The sequence below is a fragment of the Aethalodelphis obliquidens genome, unplaced genomic scaffold, assembly GCF_003676395.1.
Source record: "Aethalodelphis obliquidens isolate GAN/ISIS:26980383/991018 unplaced genomic scaffold, ASM367639v1 scaffold13, whole genome shotgun sequence".
NCBI lineage: Eukaryota > Metazoa > Chordata > Mammalia > Artiodactyla > Delphinidae > Aethalodelphis > Aethalodelphis obliquidens.
Genome location: NW_020837957.1, coordinates 4,372,738 through 4,388,199, shown reverse-complemented (window position 1 = coordinate 4,388,199; position 15,462 = coordinate 4,372,738). Strand labels below are relative to the sequence as shown.

Here is a 15,462-nt window from a genome sequence, read left to right as displayed (position 1 = left end):
AGAGTATGTTTGGTTTTGTAAAAAAACAAAACAAAACCCTGAGCCATCTTCCAAAGTGGCTATACCACTTTTCATTCCCACCAGAAGTGTATGAGCATTCCTGTTGCTCTACATCCTCGCCAGCTTTGATATTATCAGTGTTCCAGATTTCAGCCATGCTAATAGGTGTGTAGTGGTACCTCATTATTGTTTTAATTTTCATTTCCTGATAACATATAGAGTTTACCATAAAATGTTAAGAATTGAATGAGAATTCTGCTCAGTTGTTAGCCATCTTGTTTTATCTTTAAACACACACACTCACACACACAAAATACCAATGGGCTGGTTAAGGGCCTAAGGAGAGAGTGGTGACTGGGCTAACTTTAGGCTCCTGTTTTGTGCTAGGTATGCATTTTTGCATTTGGTCATTCTCTGCCAGGCATCTCTCAGAGAGAAGTTAAACTGTTGCCTGAGAGTAAATTGTTAGCTGCTCTTCCAACTTCTGTAGGGAAGGAAGATTGTATTCTCTAGTATATAGTTGTACATCGTATTTAGTGTGTTCATTTAGTTCACCTCTGTGTGGTTACATACAATAATAAATGAGAAGTAGAACATTTAGTATTTGCTGCTTTGTCTCAATAGGAGTCTCTCTAAAAATGTTGAATTGTACTGTGAATAATTGTTATCAACGCACTAGTAACAGTGTACCTGTTAAAGTTCTTTGCAGTTTGCAAAACATCTTCAAGTCCACTGTCACATTATACCCTTACATTGATCCTATGAGACAGGTAGGGCAAGCAGTTGTATTATTATCATAATCTCTACTTTCCAGATGATATAATTAAGGCTTAAAGAGGTGATATATTTTGCCAAAGATCATAGAGCTGGTGACTGGTCGGACTTGAACTCAAAACCAAGGTTTTGAACAGTTCTTATACATTATCCACTATTGTGTTGTCAATGGTTCATGCCTGTATAGTTTACTGAGGTCTCATACACCAAAACATGAGTACATATTCTTCTATAATTAAGGTTTTACCCCTAAATCATAATGCTAGTAACTTAGTTTTACTCAGCTTTTTTCCTCTGCTATTAGACATTGCCATATGGACCCCTTCTGCTGGGAGTACTCTCCTCCTCTCTCCTCACTCCCCTTCAGTGTGTTAGCTCTTCACTCACCCTTCAGATCTCAGTTCATATCTCATCTTCTCAGAAGAGCCCCGTCTGAGCTCCCTCCTACAGGACCTCACCCAGCCAGGCTAAATTTGCTCCAAGCATCTTGAACATGAAGGGAAATGTGAAGTTTCTGCAGGGCTGGAGAGGAAGGGGAAATGAAGAAAAGAGGCCTGTGGATCCACAGAGCAGAGGGGACCCATGTCCTACTTCTGAAAAGCATTGTTCAGGAAGTAGTAAGACCTAGGAGGGACCATAGTCAACCTCAAAAAACCATTCTCTATGGAATGAGCAGTGTGCAAAGAAGCACAGGAACTGAAAAAGCCAGGCAACTGAGGATGGTTAATGATCCAGCAAGGAGCAGCGCTTTGGTGATGGAAGGGCCTTGGCACAGAGTAAGATACTAGAATTATATCCTGGGAAATGGAAGAAAACCAACTCTGAGAGATACGGACATTAACTTTTTGTATGTGTGGTTTATTTCTGCCAGCTGACTGGAATGAAGACTTGGAGTTAGAAATTGAATTATAGAAAATCTATTTCTTGGATACCTAAGTTTCTGAGTTGACATTCATACCTGCTGTGCTAAATATTTCTGTGGTCATTTTCATAGTGTCTGCCTCCAGCCCTAGACTGTAAGCTCCTTGAGGGCAGGGACTATGTGTTTTGCTCACTATTGTATGTTCAACACCTAGAACAGCACCTCCACAGAGTAGTTATTACCACAAATATTTGTTGAGTAAATGAATTATCAAATTAATGTAAGTAATGCTTGTCCCATATTATAACATGATCTAATATTTTACATATGATTTTCTCAACATCCTCACAAAATGTCTTAACATCACAGAGGGTAAAAACATTTTAATGGTGGAAAACATATAAAGCATAAAATGAGCCTTGAAAGTTGCTAAACACAGGTCATAGCTCTTTTTCGTTCTACAACAGGATAAAATCCATTTTCCCCCTCAAGACAAAAGCTAAGAACAAATCTATGATCGCTTTCTTTAGGTGAGTATTACTGATGCTTTGTGAGATTGTATTCTCACTGACAATTTGGGGCACAATTTTCCTCCAGCGGAAAGCACTTAGCAAGATGCCTGGTATGAAGTAGTTGCTCAAAAATAGCAGTTCTCATTTTGATTATCCCAGACCACATCCCCACTACTTGATCTGAGAACCTCTTTGCCCTTAGCAGCTGGCTGTGTCCTTGCCAAGGCCCTACTCCTCCTTCAGGAGATATAGACTGTGCTTATGACCTCATTTGTTCCTTTATACAACATCTGGGCTTCGTGTCTTGTTTGTTCAGGCCTTCAGAACCATAGAACACTTACTAGGCTATTAGCCTTCATTTGCTTAGGTTGGCATACCTAGTTGGTGATAAAACTAAAAGGCTAACAGTTTACATGAAACAAATTCCTGGGTTAAATAGAAAGCAGAACATGCCCATTAAGTTGGAACACCTAAAAACATGGTTATGAATCTTCTAAAATAAGCACTGCTTTTTTAAAAACTGATGAAACATTTATGTAGCATCCAGAGCAACTCATAAAAAATGTACTCTCACCATGTCTGTGATTTCTTTGGATAAGCCAGCTTTTAAAAATATGATGCCATTATACCAGGAAGAACAAAGGATCCCAGGACACTTTAGGGATCTTACATCACAACTTACTGATGATAGTTTTAGTGAATTTTCTAAATTACACATAGTTTGATTATTTATTGTTTTAACAATTTCTAAAAGCCCCAAATAACAACAAACGCATAAAAAGAAAATAGCTTCTCTGTCCATACAAAATGAAACTTTAAATATTACTATTTATGAGATTGTTAATAAAAACATTTTCAGCTGCTCATTTAATTCTTAATGATAGGGCATTTTAAAAATCACTAAAATGAATGGTAAGAAAATTTTATCCATAAAATTATGCAAAATTATCTAGATAAATGGTATTTCAATATTGGTTCTACAGATAATTGTATAATAGAAATTAACTGGTTTTAAAGAGGGGAGGAAAAGGAGCTTTAGGTGAAGACAACAGTATGTGTAAAGGCCTAGAGAGAGAGAGAGAGAGAACATGAACCTTTCAAAAAACTCTGAGGTGTTTGGTATAGGTGGACCATTTAAAGTTTGAGGGTATCTAAGACCTTTGCAAATAGAGGCCAGCTCACGAAAGGTCTTACAGGCCATGTTAAGGGAATTTTGCTTTTTCTTGAGGAAAATAGGAAACAATTGAAGAGTCTTCAAAGTGGGTAATAATCACATATTTTAGAAAGATCATTCTGGCAGCAGTGTGGAGAATGGATTGATGAAAGATATAGGGCCAAGCGAGAGGCCATTGCAGTAATCTAAATGAAAGTTGTGATCATGGCAGAGGTCATAGAGAGCAGTGGGTAGAATACAGGGAAATTTATCAATAGAAGGTAGAACTGATGAGACTTGGTGACTTAGTGGATGTGTGTGTACAGGAGGATTCAGTCAGTGAAGAGTGAGTGAGCATGAAGAGCTGTGAATGACCCACAAGAATAGCTGAGTGAATGGTGGCGCCATTGATGAAAACACCCTCCAGAAGCAGGTAGTATGAGTATTAGCCAAGGATAAGCAGTACTAACTCTGTGTTAAAAAAATAATAAAAATAGGGCTTCCCTGGTGGCGCAGTGGTTGAGAGTCCGCCTGCCGATGCAGGGGACACGGGTTCGTGCCCCAGTCCGGGAAGATCCCGCAGAGCGGCTGGGCCCGTGAGCCATGGCCGCTGAGCCTGCATGTCCGGAGCCTGTGCTCCGCAACGGGAGAGGCCACAACAGTGAGAGGCCCGCGTACCGCAAAAAAAAAAAAAAAAAAGACATTCATAGTAGCGGGTAGTGACCCAAAATTACATTTTCTAATCTATTGCATATGACATTGTTAATTTATTGAGTATATAATAAGCATCATATATTGTGTTTTACTTGTGTTAACTCATTCCATCTTCATGACAACATAAAATGCAGATTATTGTCTCCTCACAGAGGAGGAAACTAAACCTCAGAGAAGATATCCAGGTAGTAACCTGAGTTACAGACAAAATGAGGAGAAAAAGTTGCATTAACCTCCGAACATAGAGGATTAGGGCTCCAGTTAGAGGTATAAGCAACAAACTGTTGTTGGTCAAGAGATAGAAAGATTAATTTTCATTTTAGTTATCCTTGCTGGTTGGACCTTGAAGTGTGTGGAAAGAGTGATATTTGGGCATCTGAGTGGAGAGCCTTAAATACCAGGCTGTTTGGATTTTATTCTCCAGGTAATGCCGAGCCACTGAAAGTTTTTGAGGGGGGAGTAACAGAATTAGCCAATTATAGCAAGACTTAGAATTTCAAGTTCAAAAGAGTTTCTTTCTTTCTTTCTTTCGTTTTTAAAGAGTTCTCAAGTAATTCAATCCAACTCTCTCAATTCACAAATGGGGAAAACAAAGCCCCTAAATTTGAAGCTCTGCAGCTGGGGCTTTCATTACTGGCAATAGGTTTTTCATCTGGATAACTGACATGGGTGATTAGCTTGCCTCCATTTGGTCACAGGCTGAGCTCAGATCTTGCGCAGATCTCTCGCCTGCGTCCCAAATTAACAAGAGTCCTGATGAGGCCTAAGAGCTGGCTGAAGAAGGGACTATTCTGAGCCTTGGGAGATCAAGTAAGGGTGATGGCAGAGTTCAGAGATAACAGAGTGTATCTAACCTCTAGGGTAGGGTCATTCCTTGGCTGAATGCTTCTCTCTTGGGTTTTGCAGAAGCCTAACCTAGCCCATAGTCACTGATGACAGCTTTACTGCAGTGCTGTGTTAAACCTGGCATTATCAAGGTGGGCAATATAAGTCTCCAAAGAAGGGAAGAAGTTGGGAATAAATGGCTGAATAATTGCTGATGTTGTGAGTGTGTTAGACTTAGTCATGCAGATGTCCCTCTGGAGTTGATAAATGACACAGATTCACCTGCAGTTTTGACCCATCAAAAGATAAGGTAGCTCTGTCTGATGTCAAAAACCATTCCTGAGCCTTTGGTGTCTTTCTTAGCAAATGGGCACCCTACCTCCCAGCTGTGCAAGGCAGAAACCTAAATACCACTTTTGGCTGCTCTCTCCATTGCCCCTGATGCCCAATCAGTACCAAGCCCTTCTATTGTTTGAATACCCATTTGTCCCATCCTCTCTACCATGACCTTAATTTAGGCCACCATCATATCTCATCTAAATTATTGCAAAAGCCTTTCTCTGTTTTCCCTGCCTCAAACCTTGTACCCCTTAATCCATTATCTGCAGCCAGAGAGATAAAGAAAGCATCAATTCTTTGAAATAATATGTCTGTTTTTCAGAGTCAGAGATGTGTCCAATGACAGCATAGATTATTTTGTTCTGTTTCTAGCTTCCCTACAGAAGAACAGTGATGTCACAAATATTAGGGGTGAAATGACATTGATCCACAGGCTCAAGTGATTTTTTTCAACCAGATATCACAAAGATTCAACAAAATCAACTAAAAAATTATTTGTCCAATTTGCTAAAAAGTGACACAATAATTCTTTAAGATCTCAAACTCTAGAATTTTCAGTTTAGGTAAAAGCTTTGCAAGAGCTAGTGCTTTCAGAAGGTTTACTGTAAGAGAAATTTCATTATTTAGCTATTTGAGATTATGAATTCAGTTTTCTATTATCAAAACGTGTGTTGATAAAGGCATACCTAAGTCATAGTGTGAAGGATAACAAGGAAGATTCTAGTCAGAGAAATTCTCCTGAATTCTAAACGAAAGTTATCTTTCTACTTTGTCCGGATGGTAAGGGAAGAAGGCAATCAATAATTATTGACTGTTTATTTTGCCAAGCAAGATGCACATTATCTCATTAGCTCTAGGAAGTAGTTACTATCAGCACAATTTTACAGTGAAGGATGCTTGGGAATGTTAAATATCTTGATAAAGATTCTAGAGCTGATAAGTGGGAAACCAGGATTCAAGCCTAAAACATGAGAACCTGCATTCTTTTTCTAAAAAATTTAATTTTATTTATTTATTTTTTATACAGCATGTTCTTATTAGTTATCTATTTTATGCATATAGGTGTATATATGTCAATCCCAATCTCCCAAAGAGAACCTGCATTCTTAAGTGTGCATTCTCAATGCTTTGAAATAGATGGTGCTTTCAATACTTACAAATCCTTTATGAGATAGGTTTTCCCATTCTATAGATATGATTATCGAAGCTTAAAATGTTTAAAACTTGTCCTGTGTCACTCAGTAAGGGGTAGGGCTGACACTGAATCTCATACTTGTCTACTTTCAAAGTCCATGTGTTTTCCACAATGTCTTCCAAGACAGCATCCTGTTAATTGTCTCACGTATGCGGCTAATAGTAAGTGATGATGTTCAGAAGGGACTGAATAACTAGCAATAATCGTAAAAGCTCATTTTTAAAACTTCATGGTGTCACCTATGTGCTTAGCAAATATTGTTAAAATGACGTATTGACCAATAAAATGTCAGGAAATTTCGTATAAATTGGCCAAGAGTATGAGGGCAACTTCAAAACTTGATTTGACAATATTCACTATATCAGACTCTCATTAAATTCCCAGCAAAATGAGGGGTTTCATTTTTACTTTGTTTCTCTTCTCTCTCCTGCTTGCCATCTCAGAAGTGAAGAGTGAAGAATCCAGGAAGCTCTGAGGGCTCGAGTACATACGAACTGTCATTTACATCTGTGTCAGCTCCTGGTGGAGAAAGCACCTGGAGTCGATCCCACAAGGTCAGCAAGGTAACATGAACGCATATGACTCCCTCATTTATTATTATTTTTTTAAGACTTGTTTTAATAACTGTTTCTCTAGTTACTGCTAAGCCACTTCTATATCAATCTGGGGGATTAATTATCAAAATAAACATTTTGGCTTGGGAAGGAGGTGAGCTTCCTTTCAAAAAATAAGGACCTTGTTTCCTTTAGTCCCCAGCTTGAAATGAGTTGATTGCACAACTACTTCGATGAGCTTAGCATCTATGGCAGGTGCTGGGAGGGTGGGTAGAGAGAAGCATGTGATTTCAAGGGTCATGTTGGAGCAGCAAGATTTTCACATGCAGATAATTATAGAATATAATAGGTTGACATTCAGGCAGGTGCTAAATAAGAATGGAAGGAAGGAATCTAACTTTTATTGAGCACTTATTCCATGCCAGGCAGTTTCATGGGCAACATTTCATTCAGTCTTCCGATAAGGATCCTTTGAAGTAAGTAATATTACCACCATTTACCATTTTACTGAGGACAAATTTGTTCACCCAGCTAGTAAGCAGGGTGGTTGGGAAGCAAACCAGGTCTTTCTGGCTTCAGAGCTGAGGTCTCCTGCTTATTCTATACTGTGTCTCAGGTGGGGAAAAGATGGTGGTAGTGTGTTGTAATAAATGACACTACCGTGGAGGTGGTGGTATTTGACAGAGGGCCTAAGGGTGTATAGGGTTTGGGAGTTATGGGGAGTGGGATGGGAATTCTAGCAGTAGGAACTGTCAGAATTTTAGAATTTTAAGGGTGGGAGTGAACCTAATGTGTTTCAGAAACAGAGAGGGGGGTGACTTCACTACATTTCTTCATTTTCCAATTCAAGTAACTCAGAAGTTGGCATTTTTCTCCTGCTAATCCTATATTAAAGTGTGACGTATCATTTATTTAAGATTCTATTTTAATAATTGTGTTTGTTATGTTTTATAATAAAAGTAAAAAAGAAAAACATGTTTACAGAATAAATGTTGCAACCACACATATGATATGAAAACTTCACAGGTTTCAATTTGGTTTAAAATGACTGGTAAACAAAAAGATTTTGGAAAATGACCCAGAGTTTTTGTATTTTGGTGGACTAATGTCTTGAAAAATTATGAACTTACCACTCTTACTTTAATAATGCGAGGTTCATAGTTACTAGATGTTAATAAACAATAAGCATTTTTAATCTCAAGGGAGTAAACATAATTTACCAGATTGACCATATTTTATCAATCTCTGGCAAATCAGAATGCAATAGAAAAAATACATTTTGAATATCTTTAAAATATGTGGGGCAATGGAGTGTATGTCTGTATAAGGCTATCTCTTTCGACACCACTGACTTCATAATACTGTTTATTTAACCTTTCACAGGTTTTCAGATATTTTCCCATACATTATTTATTTGATGCATTACTGGTTTACCAATCAGCATTCATTTATCTAAATTTTTTCTGGTGCTTGCCAGTGTGCTAAGGTGCTGATAAGTAAGTTTGAACGAAGTTAAAGTGAGACAGGCTTATACATGGACTTCGGGAACAACACTGATAAAAACAGTTGGGCGCACTTTTAATTTTCAGACAGAGAGGTTTAAATCTCCACTTCCTTCCTTACTGATCAGCTTTGCAGAGCATACACAGGATTATTTTTTGTTTGATTGTTTTCGTTGATAGCATGTAACTAATACACTCTGCTGTGGCGGAGGTAGCCACGGCAACAGAAGTCAAGCCCTGACTTGGCTGCTAACTGGCCAAGTGACACTGGTTCTGTCACTCCTCCTCTCTGCACCCACGTTTCCTCTTCTGTAAATGAGGAGGGTGGATATGACTGAGTTCTCCCTAAAATATCTAATCTCTCTGAAACCCCAGACCAATGTTAAAAAAAAAAATCAACTGCAAGATTCAATTTCCTTCCAGAAATCCAATGCATTTCCCCCAGAGTAGAACTTGGTTGCTGCCTTTGTCAGAGCTCTCTAAGGAAGTATTGTTTTTTCCCTTCCATATAGCTGAGAGAGGAGACCGCTTCCAGCTGCCTAATGAACAGGAGATTTCCAAGGAAAGCCCAGTGCAAAACCTTCCAAAGACGGATTCCTCGGGGGAGGAAAGTCTTCAGGGTGAACAGCTGCCCACGGAAGGGCTTCGGAGGTCAAAGAAGTATTCGGTGATGTCAAGACAAGACTTGCAAAAGTTGTGCTGCACCGAAGTCTGTTCCATGTCTGACTTGAGCGCTCTTTGTTAGGACAAACAAATCCCCAAGGGTGGCAGAGTTTTAGCACACGTTTAATCACAGTGTTTTACTTCCCAGAACAATACTCATATTGTGTCATTAAACTAATGTCTTTTGGGTAGGCAATCCTTCTTTCCTAAATGTTGTAGATGGTTGGCTAAAATCACAACGAGGTCTAGTTTCTCCCATTGCCAAGGTGAATGCACTGTTCTTTCCAAATTTTAACTAATCCTTTGAAATTTTAAATGCTGTGCAAAATTACAATAAAAATTCCATAAAGCAAGCTTACTGTGATTTTTCTGTTTTTAAAACAATTTTAAAGAACTTTAAAACAGTAAACCAAAAATGTTGATAGTAAAAAAAACCTTAAAAAATAAAAAACTACTATTACCTCATCATCTAGAAATAATCCACTCTTAACTTTTGTGTTGCTGTATATTATTACTGAAAATTTAAACATCGATTCACAGTCAAGTGTAAGAATCGAAACAAAGTGCTTTTCTCAAGAGTTCTTAGAGTGCTCAATTAATGTTTCCTAATATGCATCTCTTCAACATTATACTTGAGAATAGTTGGGTGCATATATGTATCAAAGAGTGCCCATAAACAGCCCAAATCCAGAAAACGTTTGGATATCTTAGCTCCTTTCATAGTCCGGGCTGCCTTGGTTTTGCCTTCCTACTGCTGAGATAAAAGGACATTCTATTCTCATCCTGGATGTTGAGAAACTAAAATGCAGATAGCCAAGTCATTGTGCACAATTGGATGTCTTCACAGATGAAAAGATAACGTAAGATATCACAAAACTATGCTCTTATTTCTAACTCTGTCAGCCAACTCCCCAGTAGGTTTTAACATAGACTCTGTTCATCTGAGGAGCTGCCTATTAATACTCCAGCCTGTATTTGAAATTCATCATCTACACATTGTGCACGTAAATTGTGCCAAAGCATTGTTCTTTGCAGATAAAAAACTGAGTCTCCCTAGAATTAAGTAAATGTTTACTAAGTCACACAGCTGAGGAGGTGGTATCACTGATCCAAACTTAGGCTACTTAGCATGAATCAAGGCAGTCACATCAAACTGCACTGGTTGTCAATTACTCTTTACCAGGAGACACTCCCTGTTTGTTTAAATCAGTTTCACTGAAGAATGTCTTTTGAAGAAGCAGTAGAAATTAATGATATTAAATCGCAACCCTTGAGTACATGCCCTTTCAATATTCTGAGGGGTGAAATGGGAAGACTACGTGAAGCATGTTTGCTGCAGACTGAAGTATGATGGTTTCCTCAAGGAAAAGCACTTCTGTGATTGAGTCTGAACTTAAAAGTAGCTGCTTTTTCCAAGAAGCACCATTTTTTAAGAAAAAATAAAGACTGAAAAACTGTGTTTATTCAGATTTGGGTATTAGCAATGAAATGAAATAAGATTTGAAAATGAACAAAGTAGGCTTCAAGGAAAACGACTGACAGCATTGGTTGCTGATGATAAAGTTCAAGCTCACAAGCAATTTTGGAAAACTTTTACCCACCACCCTGAGCATCAGTGGTGATATTTGATTTTTTGATATTATATGACATGTGTCAACATTTGGGAGATCTGCTATAACTCAATGAACCAATATTTTCCAAATGATCAATGCATGATACTACAAAATCATGAATGGTTAAGAAATCTGCTCAAAGTGCAAAATAAAGATTTTAATCTAACTACAAAAAATTCATTGGTATCATTTCAGATTTTACATTGCAAGTAACTTTTAATAAACAGTCACTTGTTGAGTTTTGGTATAATATCAAAAGAGAATATATTGATAAAAATGATCTGAAAATTCTATTAAAATACTCTCCCCTTTTGCAACTAAATGTTTGTTTGGCTGAATTTTCTTCATGTACATTAGCCAACATAACACACAGCCGCAGATTAAAAATGTAGGCGCTGATAGAAGCTGTATTTTATAAAGACAGTCATTAGAGACTTGCAAAAATATAAAACAGTGCCACTTTTCTCACTAAATGTTTTTTGTTTTGTGAAAATATAGATTTTTAAATAAAATGTTATTGGTGTTAATGTGTGATGAGTTTATTTTTATTTTCAAATGAGTTAAACATTTAAATTTCTCAGTAAAATTCTAATATGATAAATATTGATAAATTGAACCCACATAAACAAAAGCTCTTTGACATTCTTAATACTTTTTAAGAGTGTGAAAGGATTATGAAACCAAAAAGTGTGAGAATTGCTCTTATATATTTGCCACAAATTTTTGAGCTTCCATCAAGAGATGTTTAGGTTGCTGTATTTGTCATGACAAAGATGCAATAAACAGCCTTGTTTATATATCCTTATGTACTGACACTTTCATTTCAATGGGATAGCTTGCCAAGTTGCTAGGGGGAAAAATATGTGTATTTTTTTCAGTGTACTTTTAATAGTTATTTTTTATTTGTTACATATTTATTAGTTATTATAAATGTATCTATTCAATTTAAGTACATAGAGAAACAAAGAAGAAAGATGGGACCTCGTCTTTTTTTTTTTTTTGCAATACGCTGGCCTCTCACTGCTGTGGCCTCTCCCGTTGCGGAGCACAGGCTCGGGACGCGCAGGCTCAGCAGCCATGGCTCATGGGCCCAGCCGCTCTGCGGCATGTGGGATATTCCCAGACCGGGGCACGAACCCGTGTCCCCTGACTCGGCAGGCGGACTCTCAATCACTGCGCCACCAGAGAAGCCCGGGACCTAGTCTTTTAACTTAAATCCTGTAGTTCCTTTTTTGGGGAAAAAAAGATAATATATGTATACGGTTAGGAAACGTAAACAGTCCAGGGAAGTATAAAATACAACAGAAGTCTCACTCTCTTCCATTTGATTCTGAAGTAATATAACCCTTATTCAGAGTTTCTTGTAATTTCTACCAGAAACAAAAAATTATGTCTATACTGAATATATGTGGTATAGTTACAGATTTAGTAACTATAGTAGATATAGATAGCTTGCCCTGTATCATTATCTATCTACCTACCTACCTATCTTATCTATCTACCTATCATTGTCTATCTATATCTATATCTATCTATATCTATAACAGAGACTTTTAGCTGTCCACTAAAACTTCTCCTCTTCCTCTTGGGCACAGATAGACTACATTTCTCAGTCTCTTTTGCAGTTTCATGTGGTCATATGACTGAGTTCTAGCTAATTAAATGTGACTAGTCCATCAAGTCTCCCTCCCTCTGCCTCAATTTAGCAAGCAATAACCTTTGACGTTTTTATGTTTGATTTTATTTTTTACAGTTGTTAACCCACTCTAATACAATATGTACTGAATCTATCAACCCATTTTACACAAAAAGAAATTACACATACTCATTGCTTTTGTTTAATACATCTTGGAAATATTTCAATAACATCCCAGTATAGGTATTATAATTTTAAACACATACCAAGAGAATACCATTTAAAAAGTTTGTATTAATTCATATTTTCACTAGAAATTTATGAGTGACTCTTTCTCTACATTCTCCCCAGTCCATGATGTTATTACACTTGCAAAAATTTACAATTTTTATAGATGAAACATTGAATATAATTTTGTTGCATTTGCATTATTACAACTATGATTGCCTTTAGTATTTATTGGACATTTTAATTTCCTCTTCTGTAAATTTGTCTGTTCATATTCTTTGCCCATTTTTCGATTTCTATTTATTTATAATAGTTTTCTTATCAATTTTCAAGACTTTTTAATATTAAGGATATTAACTTTCTGACTGCCTTCTTAGTAAAATATTTCCCCCCAAATCTTTGGTATGCCTTGATTTCATTTAGGATGTCTTTTGCATACAATGTCATTGCATACAATGTCTGTCTTTCCTTTACAGTTTCTGGATTTCCTTTTTTGCTTAGGCAGACCACCCTTATTGTGAGTAAGGTTGTGAAAAAGTCTACTAAATTGTATTCTAATAATTTAATTTTGTAAACTTTGCATTTAAATTTAATCCATCTTATATTTATTTTTGTATAGTATGAGGTGTTTAATTTTTATTTTCTTCCAAATGAACAGAACATTTTGCCTGCATCATGGAACAGACTTTTCCCTGGAAATTTCATGCCATTTTAGTCATATGTTGTTTCACATGTTTGGAGCTATTGTAGGCCCTTTATTCTGCTCTTTGCTCTATTTATCCTCAGTTAGCACCATACTATTTCGATTGCAGTAACTTTATGGTAAATTTTAGTATCTCTTAAGAAAAGTTGTCCATCACTATAGATTGTTTAAAATTTTTTCATGGATATTATGAGACATACATCCTTCTATGTGGATTTTATAATCCAGTTTCCAAAAAAATTTTATTGGAATTATAATTTGAATTGCTTTACATTTATACTCATGTAGAAAACATTTATATTCTATGATATTAAGAATTCTTATCTAAAATATATTACTATAATAATACAGTATTTTATTTCTTTTAATAACTTTTTATAATTTTAACTATATATATAGGTCTGTGTCTTTTTATACTACCTTCTAATTTTGTTACCTTTTTTTTTCATTTTTTTCTTAAACATCTTTATTGGAGTACAATTGCTTTATAATGGTGTGTTAGTTTCTGCTTTATAACAAAGTGAATCAGCTATACCTATACATATATCCCCATACCTCCTCCCTCTTGCGTCTCCCTCCCACCCTCCCTATCCCACCCCTCTATGTGGTCACAAAGCACCGAGCTGATCTCCCTGTGCTATGCGGCTGCTCCCCACTAGCTATCTATTTTACATTTGGTAGTGTATATATGTCCATGCCACTCTCTCACTTCATCCGAGCTTACCCTTCCCCCTCCCCGTGTCCTCAAGTCCATTCTCTATGTCTGCATCTTTATTCCTGTCCTGCCCCTAGGTTCTTCAGAACCTTTTTTTTTTTTTAGATTCCATATATATGTGTTAGCATATGGCATTTTTTTTTCTCTTTCTGACTTACTTCACTCTGTATGACAGATTCTAGGTCCATCCATCTCACTACAAATAACTCAATTTCATTTCATTTTATGGCTGAGTAATATTCCATTGTATATTACCCTTTTATTTACCATTTTTATTTGCCCCCCCTGTGAATGAGACATTTCCCCCATGTTCATTTCTAAATGCATGCTGTGATACAAAGAAAAATCTTGATTTTTTGTATACTCATCTCCAGCCACCTCCTCCCGTTATTTTATTAAATTTAATGGCTATCTACCCAAGTCTATCTTGGGTTTTCTAGGTGTACAATATTATCATCTACTAATAAAAAGGTAATTTTGTCTCTTTCAATATTTAAACTGATTGCTTCATATTCTTGTCTTATTACATGACTCATTACTCTGAAATTATATATTGAGAGGGTAATGTGCAGGCGTTGTTGTGGGTGCTAAGGATACAACCATGAATAAAACAGACTAAGTGTATATTCTTATGGAAGGCAGACATAAGCAAGAGAAATATTAGATAATGATGGACGCTAAGGAGAAACTATGAAAAGGGAGCAGGAAGGCTTGGAGTGGGGGTGAGGATTGAATTTCAGACAGAATAACTAGGGAAGGTCTCACTGGGAAAGTGACTGCAGCAAGAATTCTTAATGATGATGATGATGGTAGATATCTCTTTCATCTTCCTAATTTTAACAGAAAAATGGTTTCTGCATTCCAGTACTCAATATAATATTTGCTATTCAAAATATAAATAAAATAATGAATAAATAATAGTCTTTATATTATAGATGCATATATGTATATGTACGAATATAAATAATATTGTTGATTATCTAAAGAGTTTTATTACCTATTGCTTATGAACTTATTTTGTTATAAATGGCTTCTAAATTTTATCAAATATCTATTTAACTTCAATATATAATATTTTTTCTCTTTTGTTAAAGTGAAGAATTATATTGCTAGCTCTACTTATGTTGAAATCTCTCTGTTTTCTCAGAATAAATCTATTTGATCATGGATTTATTAGTTTTTAGTGTAATAGTTTTTCAATACTCAGAAGGACTAAATTTGTTAATATTTTCTTTAAAATTTTTAATCTGTGTTCATAAGTAAAACTGATCTCTATGTTTGTCAATGAAGATTAATATATCTTCATAAAGTGAAAACATTATCTGTTCTTTAGAAATTTGGAAGAAAAATGCTATGATAGTATCTTTTGCCTAGTGACTTTAAAAAGATTTGCTGAGGGCTTCCCTGGTGGCGCAGTGGTTAAGAGTCCGCCTGCCGATGCAGGGGACACGGGTTCGTGCCCCGGTCTGGGAAG

General features: G+C 36.4%; 1 protein-coding gene across 1 annotated transcript; it reads left to right on the top strand.

Annotated features, from left to right (window-relative positions):
- The first annotated feature begins 4,026 nt into the window (after positions 1-4,026).
- Positions 4,027-9,633, top strand: INSL5 (insulin like 5). The gene is given in 2 exon segments (XM_027114519.1): positions 4,027-6,937; positions 8,943-9,633. Coding segments are annotated over 2 exon segments (408 nt in total). The 5' UTR covers positions 4,027-6,762; the 3' UTR covers positions 9,176-9,633.
- Positions 9,634-15,462: the final 5,829 nt, after the last annotated feature.